The following is a 26792-nucleotide window of genomic DNA, read 5'->3' on the forward strand; positions in this document are numbered from 1 at the left end:
CACGGACCGCGAGATTGTGACCTGGCTGAAGTCGGACGCTTAACCGACTGCGCCACCCAGGCGCCCCCTGAGTAGTCAATTTTATATGGTATAAAGAGATGTTATCAGAACAATAAAAGATTCATTTATATATTATTAGAATTCTAAAAGGAGCTGCTCATTTTGAAGATATTTGTAACAAGGGTATATAGTATCAAGTTGTTTGCATGCATACCCTTAATTTGGCCTAACATTTTTTTCATACTGGGGACAATTCTAATAGTTCTACTTTATGGGTTGCTGTGAAGGATTTAAGCATACATATGTATGGATATGGATATTTGTATGTATGTGTGTTTCTAGCTTACTGTTTGGCATATAGTTGGCAGTTAATTAATGTTACCTTTCTTCCCCCTCCCTCAACCTAGTCACCGAACAGAAAAAGGTCCTACATAAGCTGGCTTGCACATGTTCCTTAGGTAAGGGATCAGGAGGACAACAGAAAGTCTGGTGTCTGAAAACTGTGGCATGCTCCATTCTAAAACAAAACTCATTTTCACTTTAGTGTGGATTTGGGAGAAGCGTTGTTGAGGGTACCCTCAGATTCAAGAGGGCAGTGGTCAGAAGAATGTGCTTACAGGTACAAACACTAGTGACTCATAAGAGAGTGGCAAGGGCATCATTCGCTGCAACTTTGCCTTTTCTTGTATGTAGTGAGTAGAAAAAATATACTGGAGTACAAAACTCACTTGCAAAGAGGTTTTTTGGTGTATATAGAGTAATGCTTTTTGGTTCCTTTTATAGATAAAAAAATAAGCAACATGCTTTTCTTCAATTATCCTAACTTTCCTAGCAATTAACTATAATAATTAAATTGTTTACTTTCTGACAGCCTCCATTTTACAATTTAGTTCCTATATTTTATACATGGCTGTTCTTTCAGAACATGTCACAGGCAGTTTGAATGTATCTTCTGACACATAATGCTTCCAGACTTCCATAATTAATCCTGAAAGAGAGCTGAAGGGTTCTATCTCCACTCGTAATGGATTACTAAAACGAGAGGTAGCATGTTATATGGACAATCATAAAAACCAAGACAAGAAAGTAATAACCTATATTTTCTAAACCCATCTGCGTCACCAGATCATGAGGTACAAGCATTTTGAAGGCATGGTGGAAATTAGCACTTCAGAGCTGCAAGCATGAAATGCCACTTTCTATCATCATCTGTTTCTTTCAACTGAGATCAAAACTTCCATCTCACTTAACATTTTAGAGAGAAAAGAATCCAAAACACTTTTTGGCCCATGCCCTTTTGTGTCTTCCCCTCTCCTGACATTCTCTCATTACTCCAGAATTCTTATTTTTCCCAAAAAAGAATAGGCTGAATCTTTACCCCTTTGAAATGTCTCACTGGACCTCTTAAAAATCACTTTTTAACTGTTAAGTGAATTTTCACTTATTTTGAAATTTCTCAGTCCCTAAGGGAGCATCATATTCTTTAAGTTACTTTAGTTACAATTCTGTATCTTACCTTGGCCTGGAGTTGGAATTACAAACAGCTTAAAGCCATTTTCAGTTTTTTTAAAGAGTGGTGTATGAAGTATGTTTAGCCTTTTGAAAGAAATATGCTTTTCAGAGAAATGCCCTAAAATTTTCATATTTCTATAGACTTACACAATTTCCGAGGAGCTTTCTAATAAAATTTAAATTAACAAGGGGTTCAAAGATTTTCATTTTAATGGTCTCACCTAGACACTGCCATTTCAGTTTCCACAGAAACTTGTGAATCCTAACAACCTTGTTTATCTGTTTGAAGCGGATTTTTATACGCTAGGTTCTACTAAACAGGATACAATAAAAGGACCATTTACTTTTTTAAAGGTTTGGACCAGAATACTGTTAGATCACTTCAGTCTTCACTTAAGTGGTAACTTTAAGTAGGATTTCTCGTCCTTGGCATTACTGACATTTGGGGCAGCGTCACTGTTTGTCGTGGGAGCTGTCCTGTGCAGAGTAAGATGTTTAGCAGCACCCCTGGTCTCCACCCACGAGATGCGAATAGCAGCCCTGCCACACCCTCCCCACCCCCAATTACTTCTCACAGCCAAAACAAACAAACAAACAAAAAAAACCACCAACTCTCCAGACACAGCCAAATCCCTAGGTGGGGGATGCGGGTGGAGAGAAGCAAAATGACCCCAGCTGACAATTGCTGTTCTAAGGCGTGCTGTTCTGTGCACCGCCGGTAAAGCCTCGATCTTTATTTTTGCAAAGGAGGCACAGAATGTAAAATTAAAACAAATGTGGAACCAAAACGTCCTGGCAGAGAAACCATATTTCAAAATATAATCAAATTGAGATGGTAATTATAAACCAGCCAGTTTCTGTGCAGCAAGGTCTGATCTCAGCTGAACCTCAGCTAATTTCAAAGTCATTTCTCTATAAAGAGCACCACTCACTTTTAGGTTCGTCCCCAACGTTTGCGTCTTTTCTCTCTGAAATTCTTTTCTGTAGGGATGGATGTTTTCCTTTCTGTCTGATAAAGCAGCCACAACACCACTACTCTTTTCTTTGCTTGCTTCGCAACTCTGCACCAAGTTGTTTTCAACCTCAACTAAGGCAGAAGAAAGAGAACCAAGGATAACCAATTCCTTCTCCAAAGATGATGCCAAATGATCAATTAGGAAATCCTCACTTCCTGATTTTAGTTTTTTCAAGAAACAATTTATAGGGAGAGCTCCGATGAGATTATGAAGGCACTGGAACAAAACTGTTTGATTCCTGAAATAAAAAAACAAACACAATATTACAAAACTCGGGACAGCACAAAGCAGTCGTGTACAACTTACTGTAGTAATCACTTAATATTCATCTACTGATGAATAGAACCAATACTGCCTGCATGTGATCTTTTGATATAATTCAGATTGTAGCAATCAAATATACATATCCTATACCAATCCGTTAATGTTAATCAGTTGCTTCCTGATGACATTTTTTTCTCTGAGTAATAACATCAGTATTCTATTTTTAAAATTTCATTGTCGGGGAAAGATAAGTAGAAATCTTAAAATAACTATTAGGTCCTAACCGACTAAAAAAAAAAAAAGCCAAAAACAAACATGAAGTTAAAAGCTTCAGTTTCTAAATGAGGCCACCTGTGTCCATTCATGCTATCCCAGACAATGACCTGAACGTGTCCCACAGTGACACAGATATCTACTCTGGAGATGACTCTTGGACCACACACATATGCACTAACTTCTCTGGACATATTCCAATTTGATGGGCATTACCTGGAATAGACTATCAAAATCCCTTCAAATGGTGTTCTTTGTTTCCAGTTAAAGAGTGTGCCATAGAAACTTCCTGGCCTTTTGCAAAAGCAAATTTCTGGAAATTCTTGGATTACTTCACATTTCATGTGTTCTAGTAGCCACGTCTTCATTGAAGTCAGAGAATAGGTGGGCGATGTGATTTGAAAACAAGCTCTGTTAAATGCTGTGAGAAGTGCAAAGAGATCTTCCACGTGTTCTATGAGAAAAACATGTCACAAGCTCTGTCATTAAACTGTCCATTATCAAATCGAAAGAGTTCTTAAAATTTTCTAATTCAATTAGGTATATGATTAAAAAGTACCAACAAAAATTACCTATAGGTTTCTTCTTTGGAAATGTCAGCAGGTATTTCCTACTTGAAAGATCTTCTAGACTTATGAAAAGTCTGCCACACCAAATATAATGATCTTCAGAAGAGTTACCATTTTCCCTCTCCCTAATTTGTAGCAGCACAATGCAACAGAAATCAATGAATGCTAAAAGTGGTGAAAAAGGTGTTACAGCAGTAATGACTTGCACACACTCTTTCTCAGATGCTTGTTCTCCAGCAGAGCTTTCCTCATCCTTCTCCTCTTCTTCTTCCTCTTCCTCTCCCTCTTCCTCACTATCAATAGTCAACTTGATCCTTTTTGCCTCTGATCCTATTTCACATGGCACTGAGCGTGATGCTGGGGGAAAGTCCCTACTCAACTTGATCACCCTATTGTGACACTTAATAAGTCGACAGCTGGAGCTATGAGCTTGATCCATTACCAGTGATAAAGTCACATGATTCAGGGACCTGTAAAAAATCCAGAGTTGAGTCCAAAAGCTCATTCTTTAGAATCAAAGAGATGATTAAATGCTACACAAACAATAACAAAACTATATCCTCTCTTTTCCTAGAAAGTATCATTTCAAATTATCAAAAAATTAAGTGCAAAAACCAAACACATTTTTAAAGATCCTGTAATAGCACATTTCTTGAAATAGGAAAGCCAACAACACTGTAAATACGTTGAACTTCAGGAAAATAATTTCCTTAGGAGAAAGGAACAGTAAAATAATGCTGGATTTTATTTTTGAGGTAGCTTTCTTCCCCCCCCCCCCCGTTTAGAGTAAAAATTGTATTCTATACTCCCCTAAATAACTTGAATAAACTCTACTTTTTAATATTGAACATTGTTTACCCCTCAGCAATGATAATGTTTTGGATACAATATTGTGAAAATTAATTTCACCTGTTTCCATTTACATTTTTAACATGGCTGATTAGAACATTTAAAATTCCTTATGTGGCTAACATTATATTTCTGTTGGACACTGCTATTCTAGACCATCAAGATAATGTTATCATGATACTTACAGCTTCAAAGAAGATGTCGTTTTCACTCCAACAACCAAGCTATCATCTATTACACGGTACCATATCTTCTCTATTAGCCGTTCTGAATCTTGAAAATCATCTGGTATCTTTTCCTCAAAGGTGCAGACAGGGTTTTCTTCTTTACCACAAAGAGTAACAAGATGTGCCTTAAAGAAAAACATGTTTAATAACTTACTACCAAAAAAACTACCAATGTAGCAAAACTAAAAAAATAATGTAAATCAGCTTTCAGTCGGGCCTTAAAGCTTACATATTTTAAAATACACTGTCATCTGCACCATACCATTTTATACTATAGGCTATATATAAATCACTAAAACAAAATTTATAGAACCTATATATAATAAACTATCTACTGAGACCAAGAAGCATGGCCTGACTGGAAACAAGATGGGGTATCCAACACAGAGCCAGCAAAGATATAAACTTGGAGTCCAAAATAACCTGATAATATATGTCCTGGGTGGGCTGAGAACAATCCAAAGATTATTAAAGTGACTTAGACTAAAATGATAACTGTAAAATTTTGTACAAATAAACCTGATTAAAAATCTTTAGACTGCTGATCAATCATGGCTAAAATTGTACTCTTAAAGTCCAGGCCATATTCACTCACTTCCACACATATATCGATTTATAACAACAATAGAAATGGTGGGAGGAGGAGAAATAATAATCATAATGATTCAGAACACTTACTGAATGCTTACTACGTGTCTAGCACTGTTCTCAGTGTTACTCAGGATTCAATCTGCTTAACCTTCACAAAACCCCCAGTACCTTAGTTAGGTAGTATTATTATGTACATTTTCCAGGTAAGGAAGATAGGAGGCTAAGGTCACACAGCTAGCAAGTGGCAGAGCTGGGATTTGAACCAAAGTAGACTGGTTCCAGAGCCCATGTCCTATTTTAACCATTACTCTATACTGCCCCTTTATGTGGTAATTACTGAAAAAACGTCTGTAATATGTAATAAGATACACTTACATTATAGTAGGCTGAACAAGTTTCTAGGAATCTGATACCTTTGCCAGGAGCTGTGAGATTTGAGACAGGCCATTCATCTGAAACCTGGGGTAATTTTTACTGCCTGCCAGAATTGCTTTTAAAATTAATCATGTAAACAGCCCAAAATGGTGCCTTGCACATAATTATTTCAGTGCATTAATTTCGAAACATTTCTTCCCCTTTTCTAATACTAGCAAAATCACTGGTATGAGGTGGGAAAGGGACATGGGGGAGACTTTTAACAATGACTTTCATGAGCTTTCCCAAGAGATTAGAACAGTAATACAGAAAAGCAACATGCTGTGCTTTTGTTATGATTCTTACATTAATGGAATCATATTTTGGACCCAAGTCCTCATGTTGCTAAGACTGAAATACAGACACAAGGCATAGACTGCTGCAAGACTGGTCAATCTAGAAGGAATTCTGAGCTAGGCACTAAGGTGACTTGAGGGAGTAAAATGTAGTATCAAGTTTCTCCATGTCCAGCTTTTCTTAATTTATTTGTAATTTTACTACACTGTCTTTCTCTGTATGGAACTAATGTTCATAAATACTATTTTTTATGAAGTTGAAGGAGTTTTTGGTAACCTTCTACACTACCGTATTGACATAAGTAATTGCAAGAACCTAAAGAGGTTCTTATGCTGGTCAACTATAAAGAACATTAGAGTAAAATTATAAAAAGCAGATATAAACACTAAAAAAGCACAGCAATTTGGGGGCATTAACTACAAGAATAAATAGCCTTAGAAATGAACACTGCAATAGATGAAAAGAACTATTATTATAATGATGAAATTATGTATTCATTAATAAAAGGTTACATAATGCTCAGTATATTCTGTTTAAGAAGTCAGAAAATATATAATTCACTTAGGGGTGATTTCTATTGAAACTACACAAATAAAAATGTTTAATAGTTAAATCTTTTAAACAAAAGGACTTGTTCCCCAAGGCTCCTGACAACTGGGATTTTAGTATCCTATAGATTAAGAATAATTTGCAAATTGGTAAAATACTGACTCCTTAATCAAATATTTTTAAGTCACAAAAGTCCAGCATTATAATCCCTGCCACTTTGCTCCTTGCCTCCATTGAGTGGAATTTTCCAATATATCCAAATATTCCAATGTAAATAACTCTTCAAGACCCACAACTATATGATCAACTCATCTTTGACAAAGCAGGAAAGAATATCTAACGGAAAAAAGACAGTCTCTCCAACAAATGGTGCTAGGAAAACTGGATGGCAATATGCAGAAGAATGGAACCGCACCACTGTCTTACGCCATACACAAAAATGAATTCAAAATGGATGAAAAACCTAAATGTGAGACAGGAAACCATCAAAATCCCAGAGGATAACACAAAGAGGATAAACAAACCTCTTTGACCTCGGCCAGAACAACTTACTAGACATGGTGCCAGAGACAAGGGAAACAAAAGCAAACATTAACTATTGGGACCTCATCAAGATAAAAAGCTTCTGCACAGAAAAGGAAACAATCAACAAATATAAAAGGCAGCCTACAGAATGGGAGAAGATATTTGCCAACAACATATCTGATAAAGTGTTAGTATCCAAAATCTATAAAGAGCTCACCAAACTCAACACCCAAAAAACAAATAATCCAGTGAAGAAACGGGCAGAAGACATGAATAAACACTTTTCCAAAGAAGACATCCAGATGGGTAACAGACACATGAAAAGATGCTCCACATCACTCATCATAAGGAAAATACAAATCAAAACCATGGTGAGATACCACCTCACATCTGTCAGAATGGCTAACATGAACAACACAAGAAACAACAGGTGTTGGCAAGGATTCAGAGAAAGGGGAACCCTCCTGCACTGTTGGTGGTGCAACTGGTGCAAACCGGTGCAGCTACTCTGGAGAAGAGTATGGACGTTTGTCTCAAGAAACTAAAAACAGAACTACCCAACACCCCAGCAATTGCACTATTAGGTATTTACCCAAAGGATACAAAAATACAGATTCAAAAGGGGTACACGCACCCCAATGTTTATAGAAGCATTAGCAACAATAGCCAAACTATGGAAAGAGCCCAAATGTCCATCGACTGATGAATGGATAAAGATGTGGTATGTGGGTATGTACGTATATATATACACACATGTACATACATATACATACAATGGAATATTACTCAGCCATCAAAAAGAATGAAATCTTGCCATTTACAATGAAGTAGGTGGAACTAGAATGTATTATGCTAAGCGAAGTACGTCAATCAGAGAAAGACAAATACCATATGATTTCATTCCTATGTGGAATTTAAGAACCAAAACAGATAAATATAGGTGAAGCAGGGGAATGAAAGAGAAGAGACTGAAATAAACCACAGGAGACTCTTAATGACAGAGGACAAACTATGAGTTGACAGAGGAAGGTAGGTGGGAGATGGGCTAGATGGGTGATGGGTACTAAGGAGGGCACTTGTAACACTTGGGTGTCATATGTAAGTGATGAATCACCAAATTCCACTACTGAAACTAATATTACATTTTATGTTAACTAAAATTTAAATTTTTTAAAAAAGGAAAAAACTAAAAAGTAAAAAAAAAAAAATGACTTCCAATAGCTTGTAGATTTTCAATTCATAAAATGATACAATGGTCACATGATGAATTTTACCTTCTCTGCAGCTGATGTACTTTCATCTTTCCCTTGAATCAGGTTTATTAAAATTTTCCAATATTTTGAAATAATTTTTTCCTTAAGCAAGAGATGCTGCTTTAATTCCTGAATAGAAGCCAATCCAACCTGTAAAGTAGAAAAAAAAAAATCATTGCCAGAGACATCATTTCAAATGAAGTCTGACAATACCATTAATTCAGAAAGTACTTTCTCCAAATTCGTTTATTAATTCATCTTTCCGTAGAAAAGCAGAGAATACTTCTCAGAGCAAAACTATTTTCTTTGTAAATGTTAAGTAATTATAAGGGAAAAAACAGAGCAAGTAACTGCAACAGAGTTTATATATCAAACTGAGAGAATGCCAATGTATTAGCATGCATTTCACCACTGAATTAAGTAATCAATCAATATGAACATGAATGTGTAATCCATATGAATAAAAATTAAGGCCTACCAACACTCCTATCCCCCACAAGAAAACTATTTTTCTCGTTGCTGAAATAATTTCGGCTTCAAAAAGCAAAGACATCATTATGAGTAGAAATGGTCACTTTTAATTTGATACTATTTGAAATCCTGTTTAATATAACATCTATAGCAAATTTATTTATTTATTATTAGAGAGAGAGAGAGAGAGAGAGAGAGAGAGAGAGAGAGAGAGACAGCACCGGCATACAAGCTGGGAAGAGGGGCAGATGGAGAGAGAACCCTAAGCAGGCTCCATGCTCAGCACAGAGCCCAATGCAGGGCTTGATCCCATGACGCTGGGATCATGAACTGAGCCAAAATCAAGAATCAGACGCTCAACTGACTGAGCCACCCAGGTGCCCCTATAGCAAATTTTAAAGATAACACATAGCCCCCAAACTGTTACAAGTTTAATTTTGTGCTAATAAACAGTGCTGGGGTCAACTCTTAACTACAGAAAACAAAGACTGGGCAAAGAGCAATCCATTCATTTTATTATACCAGATAAATAGATTTCACTACTAAAGATGGAACATTCATGAAATATATTTTGCTACTGAAAATTTAAAGTCATGTCTTTGAACTTACAGAAGCTATTTCATTTCAGATGGATACCTGAGACTATTGAAGTATTAATCCAGCTTTTAATGTAACATGTTTTTCTATACTGGAAAACAAAACGCATCCTGTTTTTAAATTCCTTTCTTTCAAATTACAGTTAAAGTCAGGTAAATTCCCTAACTTTTTATTGGTGAACAGAAGTTAGAAAGTAAAGACTGAATTATATCTTACCTCACTGCACAAAGTAGGTAAAGTGTCTAGCTATTATTTAATTTTTTTTTCAACGTTTTTTATTTATTTTTGGGACAGAGAGAGACAGAGCATGAACGGGGGAGGGGCAGAGAGAGAGGGAGACACAGAATCGGAAACAGGCTCCAGGCTCCGAGCCATCAGCCCAGAGCCTGACGCGGGGCTCGAACTCACGGACCGCGAGATCGTGACCTGGCTGAAGTCGGGCACTTAACCGACTGCGCCACCCAGGCGCCCCTAGCTATTATTTAAAAACCATCTGTTGACCTAGTTCTGCGGGCTCCACATTATTCACACTGTATCACTCACTCCCTGAGTAATTTGTGACTTACGGAGAGGGAGCTGGACACGTCAGAGGGGGAGAGTCTAACTGGAGAATGCTGGAGGGGTAGGGAGTAGAAGAGAGGAATATGTACGCAGACTGACAATGAAGGTACCCTCAAAAGTTACCTGTGTTCTCTCTTCCCTACTTTCAATATGCACCGCCCCCAACTCCAGGACTAAATAGTGAATCATTAGATCATTCAAATATTCTATGTTGTGAAGTACTATTATAAAACTATAAAAATAACCACATGATAGCACATTTAAACAGCATAAAAATACATTTCAACTTCCCTTTCTAGACCCTCAATCCCATTTGTACAGCCAACATATTGTTTATCTTTCTAGAACCTTTCCATGCTTATGTTAAGGAATGCTCTCTTTCTCCTCACTCTAAGGAAGTAAAATCCACCCCAAACCAAATACAGGCACATAGGGTGCTACAAGACACCAGACCTTGCTTTTTTGTTTTTATTGCGATTTCTCTTATACATGGAGAAGAGTGAATACAGAAAACACTTTACAAACTAATCAGGAAGTCAACACCCAAATAACCATACGCAGTTGGCTGCCTGTGGACCCTCCCTAGTCACCAACTCCTCTTTTTCCAACGGAGGCAACACTACCCTGGCCTCTTAAGGTAACTTCCTTGTTTGTCTACATAATTTTACCATCACCGTAACTCCTAAAGAGTATTTTTAGTTTTTTGTGTGTTTTGCTTTGAAACCTTCTATGAATGGAATCATTCTGTATGTACCAGGTTTTAGAGTCATCCCATTTGTCACTAGTAGTTGTAGACTTTCATTGCTCTGTAGTATTCCATCATGTGACCATACCAGCTCACTTCTCCATCCTTCTGCTGATGGACATCTGGATTATATCCAGGCATAGGCTATTACAAACAGTGATGCTGTGAACATTCCTGTACACATGCACAAGTTTCTCCAAGGTCCTGGTCTCCTTGTTTCCCCTCCAACTTGTTTCCTTCCAACCGTTCGGTTGGAAAACAAATTTTATAAGGGAAAGAACGGTGAAACGGACGCTGGTTCAAGTTCTGCCTGTCACTTAACCTTTCTGGCTATTTGCTTCCTCATATATAAAATGGGGGAGGGGGAAGGAAGACTTGTTAATCTCTAAAAGGCCTTCCAACACTTGGAAATCTTTTTATCCAAATTGAGAGCTAGTAATAACATGTGGATACTTGAAATAAAATGGACATGCAACTATGTCTTATTCACTTTCATATGTTCCTGCCTCCCCTGTGTGTTTTTTTTTAATATTTTCCTCCAACGACTCTGTGCTACCTTCTGAATAATTTTTGTAACATAGTTTGGTTTGCTTCTTTGCTCTGTATCTCTTTGAGTCAGCTGTTAAAGTCATCTGATGAGACATTTTTATTTCAATGTATTTTTTAGTTCATAGAAATGCTATTTGGTCATTTTCAGTGAATAGTTGCTCATGATGCCTTGTTTATGTGCTTAGTTATTCTGTGGGTGGCTCATTTTCTTTGAAAAATTACTTGTGAGATTTATAAGAGGCCATGGATAAATGTGTGTTTTGAGAGAGGACTTTGTGTTTGTTTCTGCCAGTTGCCTAGGGTACTACTGCTTTAGGTTAAACACAAATGCTCCCAGGGCAAAAGCAGTATCAGTGTTCTCTGGGTTCTCTCTGGGTTCCAGCCTTTAGAGCTTGGCCTGGTAATTTATATTTTCACCTCTCTGAAGCTTTTAGGGAGATTTTAAAGACATATTTCAACTATGATTTTAACTTGGTTTTATCAGAAGAGTTGGTCCAAATAAAGTGGGTGACACATTACCAGAGGTGGAATTTCTAAAAGTCATGCTTTCATAAATTAAATTATTTTGGCATCATTTCTAACTCAGTATAAAGATCTACCTTATTCTTCTTGATAGCTTCATGGTATTCCATAGTTCAGGTATATGATAACTGATTTGCCAAACTCCTAATGATGGATATTTAGACTGAATTTTGTTGTCTATAAATACTATATAAACATTCCTATAAAATCATCTTTGTTTACTGTACAAGTATATCCTTAGGACAGATTTCTAGAAGTAAAATGGCGAGAGTAAGAAGAAAAGTCCTGTCCACATTTTAATAGCTGTAACAACTTTCCTTCTGAGGAGGTTGAGCCACTTTACATTCTCAGCAATACTGTTTCTGAATGCATATTCATATTAAGGAAATTAATCATTTTTTTAAGAGACAGAGAGAGGGAGGGGGAGGGGGCAGAAGGAGATAGAGAATCTTAAGCAGGCTCCACACTTAGTGCAGAGCCAGACGCAGGGCTCAAGCCCATGACTCTAGCTAGGATCATGACCTGAGCCAAAATCAAGAGTCAGACGCTCAACTGACTGAGCCACCCAAACGTCCCAAGGAAATTAATCCTTCATCGCTTGTTACAATAACTATTTACATAATTTGTCTTTTTATATATTCAGAGCACAAAAGGTTTTTTCTAACTTTTTAAATGTTTATTTTTTTGAGAGAGAGAGAGACAGACAGACACAGAGCATGAATGGGGGAGGGGCAGAGAGAGAGGGAGACAGAATCCGAAGTAGGCTCCAGGCTCTGAACTGTCAGCACAGAGCCAGATGTGGGGCCTGAACTCATGAACTGCGAGATTATGACCTGAGAAGTCAGCTGCTTAACCTACTGAGCCACCCAGGCACCCCCAGGGCACAAAAGGTTTAATGTAATCAATCTTTTCCTTTTTGGTTCCATGTCCACTATGATATTTTATTGTCTATTGCCAACATGCATATCTAATATGTGCTCAATAAGCATTTAGTAAATTCACAATAATTAAAATAGTTACAAAAATGTTTTGAAGAACCTGCAAAGTACAAATATTTACTATATGGCCCTTTACGAAAGAAGTTTGCCAGGGACAGAGAAAAAAGTAAAATGACAACACAAGGAAACAGATAAATCCAAAAAGATGGACAACTGGCCTCGCCTCCTCATTAGTCTCATTGTAAAAAAGTGGGGAGGGGCATTATTCTAGATAAAAAAACAAAGACATACAATGATCAACTGCAAGTGTAAACTTTGACCAGACCCTGAGATAAGCATATATAAAAAACATTTTTGAGGCACTTAGAGACATCTGAATACAGAGAGAATAGTAAATAAGATTAAAAGATTATTACTAATTTTCCAACTGTAACAATAGTATGGTATGGCTACATACAAGTATGTCCTTATTTTTTAGGCAATTCCTGCTAAAATACATAAGAGTGAAGTATTACAATATTTGCAAGCTTTAAATGGTTATGCAAAACTGTAGATACATACGTGCATATGTACACAAAAGCATAGATGAGGCAAACAGAATTTTTTTTAAAGTACCAATAGTTAACATCCACATGAGGACTAGAGATAACTACAATACTATTCTTTGAACTTTTCTGAGTATTTAAAAATTTTTATGAATGAAAAAAGGCAGGTTACAAAAGAACATGCATCATATCAAATTTCTATTTAAATTTACAAATATTCACTTAAAAAATCTACAAGAATATACATGGCAAAGTGTTAAAATTGGTTATATCTCAGTAGCCGAATCATAGGTGATTATTAGTTTCTTTTTAATATTTCTTTGAACGGTCTGAGTATTTTATAAGGAATACGCATTACCTTCATATATTTGGAAAAAAAAACTCCCTTAGAGAGCTTTGTAGGGAAAATTTGAGGGTAAACTGTTCATGTTTGGTACATGTTATGATTCATCATATTTGCTTCTCTTTTAAAAGAGATACTATGGCATGCTGATCCTTAAGACCAGAAAGAATGTGTTTTCAAAAGTGAGCTTCGTATGTTTCATAAGTCTTATTAAATTTAGTCTTACTACAAAAAGGTATCATTTTTAGATAATACATTTATAAGTAATGCCATAATAGTTTTTACACAGGTACTAAAAAGGTAAAGATCCTTTGAAATACCATTTTTTCCCAATCACTGCGTTGCTTATACATTGAGATCCTTTCTCTCAATGTTCTTTCCTTCATTTAGAATATCACTAACCCAAAAAAGTAAAAACAAAAAGCAAACAGACACCAACTTTCAATCTTCTTTCCAGAGGTGGAATCATCAAATAATGATTCCCTTCTTTGTCTTCAAATAAGTCATCTTCATTGCAATCCAATGTTTCACTCTAAGAAATAAAAAAAAATACACTAAAACTGAAATTTTGAAATAAATTGAAAATTCATAGGATTAACAGAACACAAAGTTTATCCAAAGGGCAGTTTTCCATGTTACACACTCTTACATGAGACAAAAAAATATGTATTTCCCCATCATTTCTTGTAACTAGAAAAAAATGACTATTATTACTACCACCACTGACCTAACACTTGTATACTGCTTCAAAAAGTATCAGCTTACTAGATTTTTTATAAAATCCCACAACTAGAGAAAATAGGAATTGTCCTCATTTTATTAAGAAAAAAAACCAAGACTCAGATTTTTTTTTCCAGATAATTCATATAGGTCTGAAACTTCAGGGGTATTATTTCCCTTTTGCCCAAGATCTTAAGATATTATGAAGTGTTACTTCTTTTAATAGAGCAGTTTCATTTTTATTCCTTAATTAATCCAATGTTATCATGTTTATCGGTATAAAATGTGAATTTTCAGAAGCAACAATAAAGGCAACTTACAGTATTACTATCACGTGAGTGAACACCAGATATACTATATTTCAAATTTATATCAAAAGTATAGTCAATTTGGGGGCACCTGAGTGGCTTAGTCGGTTAAGGGTTCAACTGCTTTTTTTTTTAATGTTTATTTTTGAGAGAGAGAGAGAGAGAGAGAGCAAGAGAGCAAGTGCAGGAGGGGCAGAGAGAGAGGGAGACAGAATCCTAAGCAGGTTCCAGACTCCACGCTGTCAGCACAGAGCCTGATGTGGGGCTTGAACCCACAAACTGCAAGATCATGACCTGACACTCAACCAACTGAGCCACCCAGGTGACCCAAGGGTCTGACTCTTGATTTTGGCTCAGGTCATGATCTCATGGTTGTGGCATTGAGCCCTGCATCTGGTGCTACCTGACAGTGTGGAGCCTGCTTGGGATTCTTTCTCTCCCTCTCTCTGCCCCTCCCCCACTTGCTCATGTGCATGCACGCTCTCTCTCACTCTCAAAATAAATAAATATTTTTTAAAAGTATAGTCAATTCGTGTAACATTTATTGAAAGGAGATTCAATGTATAATTTTAAAAAGTCAATCTATTTTTAAAGTTCAAAGAGTTTACTGTATGAAATTACAAATATTTAAATGCTAGGTCAAAGCTTTAAAGTGCTCCAATGTTCAAAAATGGTTCTTAAAGTAATATATAAAAAGTACACATAACTTACTGAATAGTTTATGTTGCCAAGATCTGTTACTGTAAATGAACTCAGGCAATCTGAATTCAAGGAGTCCTGAAAAAGTAACAGTACTTGTTCAGTTCCAGCTCCTATGAAGTCATCTATCAGTACTGAGCTAATTTTTTCCCACTTAGCAGCAACCTGAAAGAGAGTGGAAAAGAAGGAATAGAGAAAGAAAAAAAATCAGATGTGAAATAAACTAAATCCTTTTGTTGCATGTAGGTGTAATGTGTCATCTTCAATCTTATAAACAAGTAATGAAAATGGTAGTGTCAACACTAAAAACTAAAGATATTGGGAGATCAGAAAACATAGGAAGTTAAACAACAATTTTATAAATACCAAGATACGTAAATTTAATATTTTATCAATGTTTGTCCAGGGTCTGTCATGTTCCTGATTTCTACATTAAAATTTTATTATAATTTATAAATTTGAACACTTCTCATGACAATTTTGGAAATTGTAACATTTCTCATGAATAACTCTAGTGAAGATTCTTTCTCCAACACGTTCAACGATGACCCTCATTCTCATAAGCCTTAGCAGGTATGTATTTGTGATCTGACCAATTACACAAGGAATTCAATTGCATTAGGTAACTAGAAGGTAGTGGTAAACACTCAAAAGCTCTCAAAGCAGACTAACTTTTAAGAGTCAAGATGAACTTAATACCCTAAACCTTGGTGGAGAACATAGCCACTATTAGGGACACAAAAGGGGATGGATCCTAATAGTGGGGCACCTAGAACCATCCCAGCCCACTGGAAAGTTGTGATCAGTCTATACCAAATCATGAGACCCAAAGTTTAAAACACAAGACAACTCCATAAAGGTCCCTAAAGCTTAAAGCTTCCAGAGCGGCCCCCCAGAAACTAATAGCATAGGGATCAGATACCCCTTATTCCTCAGGCAGAAAAGCTAAAACTCCCACTCAGAATCCTGGCATCAGTGCAGATACATCATCTAGATGACAGAGGGTGGCATGTATTAGAGTAAGACTATAAGACTTCAATCTATATAACCATATATCAGTCTGCCCCACATAAGGCTAATTTCCAAAGCTGTGATTTTTCACTTATGCAGGGAGGAAGCTTATTTGTATACCCATATCCTCCCTTCCTCCCACCCTCACCACGAGTATCACGGAGTGCACTTAACTATATGAAGACAGTAATAAGAATGTGCTCAACATGCAAATACCATAGAGCTATATACTCATGCTTGCACACACACATTTACAACCTACAGCTCTAGAAGAGTTGCCCAAAGAAATATAGGAGTGGCAATGCAAGGCATATATACACTTTTAAGTTTTCCAGTAGCCGATAAAAGAAAATTCTCTCAGAGTGCCTTGGGTGGCTCAGTCGGTTAAGCATCTGACTCTTGATTTCTGCTCAGGCCATGATCTCATGGTCCGTGAGCTTGAGCCCCACATCAGGCTCTGTGCTGATAGCATGGGAGCCTGCTTGGGATTCTCTTTCTCTGCCCCTCCCCCACTCACTCTCTCAAATAACTAAACTTAGAAAAATGCCCATCTAATTGTCACATTAATAAAAACTAGAAATAGTTATATTAAAAGACAAATAAATAACGCAATAACTGTAGCTATATATCTATATCCTTCCAAACAACTCAAAGGTTCTATGACTCAAAACAGCAAGGCAAAACCTTCATCAAGTAGCATTTGGAAAACTTTAAGAAATAAGAATGATGCACCATACCTGATTTTAAGTGCAGTACTAATAATTGATTTGGATAATAAGACTTCAGGATAAGCTCTGTGAAACATATAAATACTTAATAGGTCCAAGACTACGCCAATTGAACGATTATGAAATTAAGTACTATACCTGAAAGTTCTTTTTCCAAACAGCACAAATGTCATTGGACTTAAAGGATACGATGAAAAGCTCTCCTCCACCTGAGTCCATAAGCTGAACTGCACAAGGATCTCCAAAGGGAAGCTGGCACACGCTTTTTGGCGTCCCATTTTGAAATGAAATCAGTTGATTCTTTCGAGTAAGGGCAATCAGAGACATTCTTAACTGGTTGTTGACATTCTCAGTTGCACAGACATGCACACAAGTTACCACACTGCTATAAGCAGGAGGGATAATGTATGCATCACTTATGACTTCTTCATTTTCAAGGGAGTATACACAAAATGTGGTCTTCCAAATTGCATAATCCGATTTTGAAAGCTTTTGGGTGCATCCTTCCTCAGATAAAAAACATGCCTTTGGTCCTAATAACACCATACCTAGATTTTCAATCTCCCCTGCCCACTGAACAGAGGAAAAATTAACAGACACAGTCATAACTTTGCCATTTAGAGAAGAGATACAGTAGAATTTTTCTGCACGTTTCCATAAAACTAAAGGGCCATTAAGGACCCTTACACCATCCTTCAACTCATGGCTTAGTCTAAAACTCAAACGTTTTTCAAATTTATTGGTACTGTGAAGAAACAGAAGAACATATCTGAAAGTGTTCTTTTTATTGCACTGTATCATAACATAAGGAAGATTAATTCCAATTCTGAAATCTGACACACAGTTGCAACACACAATTTTTAAATGAGAGTTTTCTTCCTTTAGCATAAAGAATCCAGTGGACTTCTGAATAAAAGCTCTTGCTCCTCTGTCAAATACCATTCTCCTGACTTGTAATATGGGTATTTCTGCAGGCCCTTTACCTGCAACATCTCTTTTAGACAATCGAAAAATAAGGACTTCCCCATTATAACACAAGAGCCTTTCTTGTTCGTTAGATGACATTGTTTTCTAGTCATTCCACAATATCAAGTCTTCGTGTTGGTCCAATTTTCGAATGCAAATTGATTCCAATTGCTGCTTTTAAGCCTAAAAATGTAATGAGGAAAACTACCATCAAGTAGACAGTTGAAAAGAAAACATGTTTGTTAGAGAAATATCACATAGATAGCTACAAATTTTATGAATATTTTTAAGCTCTTTATGCTATCTTAACAACATTATGCTTATCAAAAAGCCCCATCCCAAATATTATCTCTGTACGTTAAAAAAAACACAGTTTGCAAACGATGCAAATAGCCACATCACAAAAGATAACTGAACGTGTTAACAGCATCTATTAGAATCTGTAGGTGGTCTATTGAAAGTGCCTGAAGACATTCTTTCTGGCTCAGGGAATTTCTTAAGGGTTCCACTTTTGTCTCTCTTTCAAACTTACCAACCTAATCTGGTTTCCCCATTTTCTTTTTTCCCCCATTTTCTACCCTGTGGACTCAAACCTGGTTTTTTCCTCTCAGCCTTAGCCTCTCTACAATGACAATTCAATGAGTCAATGATTCAAATTAGACTGGTACCACAGCCCAGGCCCTTGGGGTCCTGCTTCCCTGAAACAGGAGCTCATACAGACTCTAGAGTAAAAATGAAAAGCCCAGAAAGAAAAAGAGGAGACACCATACCACGGTTTTAAAAAATTCACCATAAGAGTAATAGAAATCAATTTTAAATCTTACTTTGCAAAAACAGTGCAGCTTTGACCTTAAGGGAGTCACTATTCCTATTCCAAGTAGAAAAAACTACAGGATTAGTAACATTATAATAAACATAAGAATTAAATAATAGCTATCAGTTATTCAGGTTTATATGCCAGATACAATACGTAACTTCATTTAATGCCTACAACTATTCTCTTAAAGTATTCTTATCATCACATCTTTCAACTGAGAAACAAAGGTCAGAAAACTTTCCAAGGTTACAAAATTAATTGGCAATGACACTAGATTCAGAAGAGGGGCTTCTGACTGCTGAGCCTACACTTTTAACTACCACACTGTCCTGGCATGCATCCCCCGTACTCTGAACACTGGTTATAAGTAAGGCAACCTGAGAGAATTAGCAAAGTAGATTAAGAACAAAGGAACACACATGGTGTCACAAATGGCAAGATCTCATTCTTTTTTATGGCTGAGTAATATTCCATTTATATGTATCTATCTATATACATATCTATATATATATCTATGTTTTATACACACACACACACACACACACACACACACCCCATATCCTCTTTATGCATTCATTTATCGATGGGTAGCTGGGACCTAGAGGATATTATATGAAGTAGAATAAGTCAGACAGAGAAAGATAAATGTTATAGGATTCAACTTATACATGGAATCTAAAAAATAAAATGAACAAACAAAAACATGACTCTTTAAATACAGAGAACTGGTGGTTGCCAGAGGGGAGGTCATTGGGAAAAGGGCAAAATAGAGGAAGGGGAATGAGAGGTACTAACTTATAAATAAGTCACGGAAATGAAAAGTACAGTCTAGGGAATATAGTCAATAATACTGAAATAACATTGTATGATGACTACACTTATAATGGTGAGCACTGAATAATGTATAGAATTGTTGAATCAATACTCTGTACACCTAAAACATATAACATGTCAATAATAATAAAATAATAAAAATAAAGTTAGAAAAAGAAAACATGCCAAATCTAACTGCAGAAAAAATTACAACAACAAAGGAACACCCCCTACACAGAACACAACATGTAAGAGAAAGATGTTGATCTTTACTCAGTGGCTATATATGCAGACTCACTTCTTTAATAGCTACCAAATGCTCAGCATATGCTATGAATTGTACATCGCTGCAGAGCCTAGACAACAATGTGAATGGTGGGCCTGGCCAGCCTTTTACTAGATGCATGACTTTGGGCAAGTTACGTAATCCCTTGTGCCTGGTATCCACAGATGATAGATAGGGTGTAGTAACAGTACTACCTCACAAGGTACTAAATTAACTAATATAACCCACTTAAAATAGAGCCTGGCACATGGAAAGTGCTCAATAAAGGTTAGCTGCTACCATTATCATTATCATCACCATCATGGCCAGCTCTGGTTTCTATAGTACCTAACCTTGGAAACATCAGAACAGTCGCATACTAACAGTTTTGGAACGCTGAAAGGTCCCTCTCCGCTATAAATAACTCTAACTCATACTCTTTCTTTTCTACTTGCAGATCATTTACACCAGGAAATTCAACCATTTCAGATATAAAACTAGGTCATATGCAATTAAGCAATAATGTTCTCCTCTGTTGAATGAGAAACTCCAAAGGCTTAGGTCTTGTTCTTTTATTATAAAAATCTACCAAGAGTTCAAATAGAAAAAAAGTATCACTGAACCATCTAAAAATTTAACTTAAGGCAGCATTTTATAGAAATAACTTTAATTTAGAGGCAATTCTATTAAAACAGACTAAATTAGTCAGCAACTACTTTCAAATTGGAGATGCCATAGCTTATTGTCGAATTTCCAAATACATCATTGGATGTAGTTTTAAACAATGTTCATAAATTCTTTGAAATCCCTTCCATTAAGAAGTGGCACTTAATTCTCCTCTCCCTCAGTGAGGGCTGGTCATTATGACTCACTCTTAGCCATGAGAATATGGCAGAAGGGACAATTTGAGACTTCCAAGACTGGGTCAGAGAGCACTGTGGCTTCCTCGTTGACCTGCCCCTTGGATCACCTGCAATGAGGAAAGCCACCTGCCATATTAAGACACTCAGGCATCCTCGTGGAGAGGTGCATACAGCAAGGGACTATGCTTCCTGCAACAGTTAGCAAGGCCTCAGCCTTTTGCCAATGGCCATGTGAGTGAGCCTTCTTGGGATCAGATCTTGCAGCTCCTTGAGATGATTCAGACCCTTGGAGAGATTCTGAGCCAGAAGGATCAACCAAGCTACGCTGCTCCCAAATTCTTGATCCTCAGGAACTCTGAGATAATGTTTGCTGTTTTAAGCTAAGTTTGGGAATAATTTGTCATATAGTAACAGATAAATACATAGCTCCATGGTAATTGTTTAAGTTGATGATACTGTTTTTGAGAATTTCATGAAACCTATTACTTGAAGTAACTGGAGATACTGTATGATAATACAAACTAGCAGAAGTCACTGGCTTACTGGTTTGTTGTTAGGCAACTAATGCAAAGATCTGGGACAGTAATATTACAAAGTAGTTTCAGCTGTCTCAGTAAAGAAGCTAAGTAGGTAAATCAAAGGTGTGGCTTTTACTTATGAAACTATCTTTTAGTTTAAAGAAATAAATATTGTATTACAACAAAATATATGAGTAATAATTGATTTAAAATTTCCCACAGACATGTCAGGTCTTTTAGATTTCTAAAAAAGTTTCCTTTTTTCAAGCATTAAATGAGATATATATATATATATATATTAGCATTAATATGACATAATCTGAGATAAAGATCTAAGAACTTGTCTTTTACTACCTACTTACATGAAAGGTTTTTCACTTTTCTTAATCGTACTAAAAATAACCAAAAGTAACTTCTACACAGAAAAGGAATTTGGAAGACATGAGTGAGACCCTTAACACAGAGATAAGTAATAACATAACAGAGAACAAGGGCTCAATAAAGGAAATTAGAAACATGCTTGATAGAATGAACAGTAGGCTGGAAGAAGCAGAGGAACGAATTAGTAATCTAGAAGAAAGTAATGGGAAGCAATCAAGCTGAACAAAAGAAAGAAAAAAGAATTATGCCAAATGAGAATAGAGACTTCAGGAACTCAGTGACTCCATCAAACATACTAACATTTGTGATTTTAGTATTAAGTATCACAACTAATGTTTAATCAACACAGTGCTCTGGTTCACCAATATCCAAGTATGACAGAAGGAGAATCTGACTACTAAATGGTGAGCAGACTCTCCCCCTTTCCTAACTTTAGAGTATGTATTGTTGCACCTTAATAAAGTTATGACTTAAGAAAATCAGACCCCTTACATTCTGTTCTTTTAATGTTATCACCAAGTTCCTTAACCTAGAAACCACTATCTTCCAACTCTGTTCCAACTGCCACTATGGTAGTTCAGGCTTTCATCTCTCACTGAGGCTGAGGTAAAATCTTCTTAAATTGGTCTTCCTTACTCTAGTCTCTCTTCCCCTCCAATGTATTAATTTATTTATGCTACTTCAGTTATTGTCCAAAAACACAAACTTGATCTGGTAACTGTCCCCTAACTCAAAAACCTTGCATGTACCTTCTCCCCCTTTCTCAATAGATCTATGATCCTTAAGTTACTACCTGGAAAGATAGAGGCTAAACATTGTGTATTGAACATATGAATGATGTTGAGATAAAGGTTGCAAACCATTGCTATAAAGTTTATTATGGCATTCAAAGCCCAGTTATAATCCTATCCAACAGGCTTTTAGCATGAGCTCTTGGCAAAAAGAAAACTTATTCTCATGGATTCGGATTCAAATAGATTTAAATGACTGTAACATGAAATGTCTCTATTTTTAAATACTACTGCAAAAGCACGCACACTTTAAATAAGTTATTTAAAATGGATCACCTTAAGAGTTAAAAATTAGAAGTTATTAATATATTTACTTATGAAGATAAATTTTTTTCTCAAACTTTCTATCATCTTCAAGACTTATTGAATTCACATACCTATGTACATCTATTTTAATTTATACCAATGCAACATCTGTTTAAAAGTTCTTAGCATATGTTCATAAAACAAACCTTTAAGTCTATGGAATAAATGGTAATTTTCTTTTTTTTTTACAAAGAAATAATCTGGAAACAGGGGCACCTGGGTGGCTCAGTTGGTTAAGTGTCCAACTTAATCTCGGCTCAGGTCATGATCTCAGTTTGTGAGTTTGAGCCCTGCATCAGGCTCTGTGCTGACAGTGTGGGTCCTGCCCGGGATTCTGTCTCTCCTCTCTGCCCCTACCTGACTTATGTTCTCTCTCTCTCAAAATAAATAAACTTTAAAAAAAAATTTTAAAAGAAATAATCTAGAAACAACTGAAAATAAGATTCAACTTAGAAGTTCTAAAACCAATATAAACAAGCTCTAATTAATCAAACCCTGATTATCAGGGCACCAGGCTTACTATTCCAGTCTCTAGGTCATCTGAATTTTTACTTACTTACCCTTACAATAATGGCTTACACTGTGGTGCCTTACACCCTTACAAGAGAAAAAAAAACAGGTTAACTAAAACCAGTTAAGTTTTATCTCCCACTGTAGCTAATGGGAGCAGTGGGGGGGCAGATTATTTATAAAATACTACACAATTAATTTGAGCGTTTCCTGTTCTGTATTACCATATATCAAAGTTGACTATGTATATTTTGTACATAAAATGAAAACAGATGAGTATACTAGGGAAATAATACACACTAACAGAAATATAGTAGATTGGCAATAAATTATCACCCTCATCCACTCTTCCCTCCCAGCCTCCTATCAAATAAACAATGTTATTTTTAAATGCTAATAAATTCCTCTGGGTGTCATAAATTTCAGAACTCTTTAAATAAACTACCTGTCTGGTTGAGGAAGATCCTAAAAGAGCATATTATCTGCAGATAAAATCTAAAAATGTCTCTGAGAAACTGTATCAAGTATGACCAACAGAAAGTATCTTTGAAAAAAAAAGGTAGAATTAAGACACCCCACTAAAAATTTCACCTAATATTAAACATAATTTTATAAGCATAATACCGATAGATGTACTTTTCCCAACGTATAGAACATTTACCCAAGTAAATCAACTTGGCTACAGAATAGGTCTGCTGTTAATACGTTTTCCTACCTCTCTAACTAGAAATCATTTGTTGGAGCCTACCCAGAACCAAGCTCCATTTTCCCTTTTCCAAAACACGTTAGTGCATCTGAAATGTAGGTGAAAGTGGGGGAATGGTGATCCACTAGGAGGATTAGGAAAGACTAAGTTAAAGGTTTTCTATGTCATTACTTCTAACTTTCTCTAAGCAATGATAATCCACTGAAAGGTTTCAAAAACAGAAATCACGGAACTACACTTCTGAATTATAAAGACCTTGGTGACAGTGCTGACGATGGTGGAAGGTAAGAATGGAGGCAAAGCCATCAGTTTAGTTAGGAGATAATTATGAGTTCTTAATTAAAGGGAGAGATGACTTTGGAAGGCAATTTGTCAGTCACCTGAAATACATACATCCATCAATTTCATTTGTAGACATGAACCCAGAGAAATAATCCTACATAATAATGCACAAAGACATTGCTCTAGAATGTTCACTGTGCTGTTATTTGTAATATTAAGAAAAAAAGTAAAAACTTCCATGACCATCAATAGGGTAATGAATACATACAGATGGAATATCATACTATAGTTAACAGGAATGAATCAGATCTACATATACCGCCCTGGCTAGATTTCAAAAACGAAATGAAAAAAATTAAGCTACAGAAAAATGTATATATACTTGAGTACATTATTTATCTAAATCAAAACACATAAAACATTATTGGGTTTTTTGTTGTTGTTGTTGTTGTTTACTTACAATTGCTACATTCCTGGAGTGCTTCTCTGTGCCAGGTGCTACTCTAAGCAGTTTGGACTTATTCCTCGCTACATCCTTATACTACAGGCAATATAATCCCCTTCTACAGATGGGGAAGCGGAGGCATGGAATTTAAGGACCTTCTCAAAGACCTCCAAATAGGAAGTAACAGAGCCAGGATTCAAACCCAGGCAGCCTGGTCCAAAATGTAAAAAGCAAAGATTCTGTAAAGATTCATGCCAAATTCCAACGACTGTTTATTCTGGAGGAGATAGGTATCAGGGTAGGGGAGTGGAGCCAGAGGGGGGCTGTAGCTAGAGCTGAAATGTTATTTTTAAACAATGTATTCAACTAGTTTTTAAACAAGGTGTCCATTTTTCCCCAAACACATTTTTAACACACAAAAAAAAAAAAAAAAAAAAAAAAGGCTAGATATCGTGGTTGACTATAGATGGTGGAAATATGGGGGCATTTCTTTGTAGTTTTCAGGATCCTTCAGTTTTTTAAAAAAGGCAGCGTTATCGAACACAAAACGATTTCTTTTCCATTTTTTTGGCCGACAATCATAAAATTGTTCCAGGGCCCTATAAACCTAAATCTTTCTCAAGTTTGGCCCTTAAGGTTATTTTGCCCTGGGTAACTGTCGTAAGGGCTGCCCTATGCATTGCAGGCTATTTAGCAATACCCACTACATGGCCAGTAGCTGGTCCCTGCCCCATTATGACAACCAAAACTGTCTCCAGACACTGCCAAATGTCTCCTAGGAGATAAAACTGCCCCCGGTTGAGAACTACCTTAATAAACTGTAAGGTGCTTTACATCTTTTAACTTTCTATAACTGCTCTAGTTTAAAGGTTTCAAAAACATAACCCGTGGTAAATTTCTCACACTCCAAGTGGGAAAGATGCGGCGCGGTGAAGAAAGTTTCAAGCGAAATAATCCAATACGGCAAGCACTTACAATCTAGTCATCATTCCACAGAATGACGGCCATAGGCCCCGGCAAGCTCGTTTCCATCCCCTTATTCCGCAAAGAGGGCACAAGGGGGGGCCAACCCAGCTCTGCCGCCCGGCCCCGCGAAGGCCAGGGGAAGGTGTGGGACGACGCGCCTGCCATACCTGAGCCCGCGCGTCCTGAGTCCGACAGGCGCCACGTTCCCGACGCCCCAGGCGGGCGCAGCGTCCCTCGGCTCCAAACCTCCCGCCCGCGCGCTGCATCCTGGGAGGTCGGGGCCGGAGGCTGCGTCGAGAGCAGAGGAGGCGGGGCGCGCGGAGCCTGCGGAGCCTGCCCGGAGACGGTTGCCAAGGGAGGCTGAGGGGGCGGGGCCTCCAGGGAAGGTTGTGAAAGAGAGGGGCAGGCGGAGCTTGCTCGGGCGGAGCTCGGCGCTGTAAGCTCCCGTGATCCGGCGGTAGGCGGAGGCGGGTCCGCAGTGCAGGGGCTGTCTGAGGGAGCGGAGCCCGCACCAGAAGCTAATGGAAAGCCAAGCTAAGTGCCTGGTCCCGCCTCCAGACCCAAGCGGCCGCATCAGATTGGGCAGCGCGGCGACGCTTCCGCCCGCCTCCCGGTGTCACGCGACGGTCTCCACCTCCCGCCCTTCCCTCTGTACCTCCCGGCCCTCCCGGCCAGTGATGAGATATTCGGACAGGTGGGGAAGTGGCCACGGCAATCGAAGTCACGTCCACGAGCGCGACCATGGCCGAGGTGAGAAGCCGACTGCACTGCTGCCGTTCCCCCCCCCCCAGATCCGGAAGCTTCCTCTGAAGTCCGGGGGCCGTGCCCCCAAGTGCAGGTGGGCTGGGCTGAAGGGAAGCGGGATGGTGTGCGTGGTGTCTAAGCGTCCCTTCGTGTCTCCCTTTCAGTGTCACACCCAGAATAAAGCCAAGCTCGTCTCCGAGACCCGACGGAGATTCGAAGCTGATTATGTGACAGGTGGGTACCGCGTTCTCGGTGTTGAGGCAGGTAGGCAATGAGCGTCCCCAACTTTCCGAAGGTGTTGCGGGCGTCTCTGTGGGAGGCTTTAGGGACCCTTTCGACCCTC

At 37.5% G+C, this 26792-nt stretch overlaps 2 protein-coding genes across 3 annotated transcripts in view; one reads left to right on the plus strand and one right to left on the minus strand.

Moving 5' to 3' along the window:
* Positions 1 to 134: 134 nt before the first annotated feature.
* On the minus strand, positions 135 to 26012 carry FANCB (FA complementation group B). Its single transcript, XM_049643466.1, has 9 exons — positions 25873 to 26012; positions 17215 to 18225; positions 15350 to 15502; positions 14050 to 14142; positions 8361 to 8489; positions 4669 to 4835; positions 3638 to 4104; positions 3282 to 3519; positions 135 to 2766 (listed from the first exon to the last, which is right to left on the minus strand). The coding sequence occupies exons 2-9, from the start codon at positions 18139 to 18141 to the stop codon at positions 2352 to 2354; spliced, it is 2589 nt and encodes an 862-aa protein (XP_049499423.1). The 5' UTR covers positions 18142 to 18225; positions 25873 to 26012; the 3' UTR covers positions 135 to 2351.
* A 256-nt stretch (positions 26013 to 26268) lies between these two features.
* MOSPD2 (motile sperm domain containing 2) overlaps positions 26269 to 26792 on the plus strand; it is a 54537-nt gene continuing 54013 nt past the window's right edge. The window contains exons 1-2 of one of the 2 annotated variants that reach the window (XM_049643467.1): positions 26269 to 26455; positions 26614 to 26683. In XM_049643467.1, the coding sequence (XP_049499424.1) occupies positions 26447 to 26455; positions 26614 to 26683 (79 nt within the window). In that variant the 5' untranslated portion in view covers positions 26269 to 26446. The remainder of the gene's footprint in view (positions 26456 to 26613; positions 26684 to 26792) is intronic. The other variant, XM_049643468.1, reaches the window with a different exon arrangement.

This window comes from Panthera uncia, chromosome X (genome assembly GCF_023721935.1).
Source record: "Panthera uncia isolate 11264 chromosome X, Puncia_PCG_1.0, whole genome shotgun sequence".
Lineage (NCBI taxonomy): Eukaryota > Metazoa > Chordata > Mammalia > Carnivora > Felidae > Panthera > Panthera uncia.

Coding starts and splice junctions, on each gene's coding strand:
- FANCB (XM_049643466.1), bottom strand. CDS start 18,141: ATGTCATCTAACGAACAAGAAAGGCTCTTGTGTTATAATGGGGAAGTC. Junction 15,503..17,214: donor TTTGGAAAAAGAACTTTCAG/GTATAGTACTTA, acceptor ACTCTCTTTCAG/GTTGCTGCTAAGTGGGAAAA. Junction 14,143..15,349: donor TTGGCAACATAAACTATTCA/GTAAGTTATGTG, acceptor TTTATTTCTTAG/AGTGAAACATTGGATTGCAA.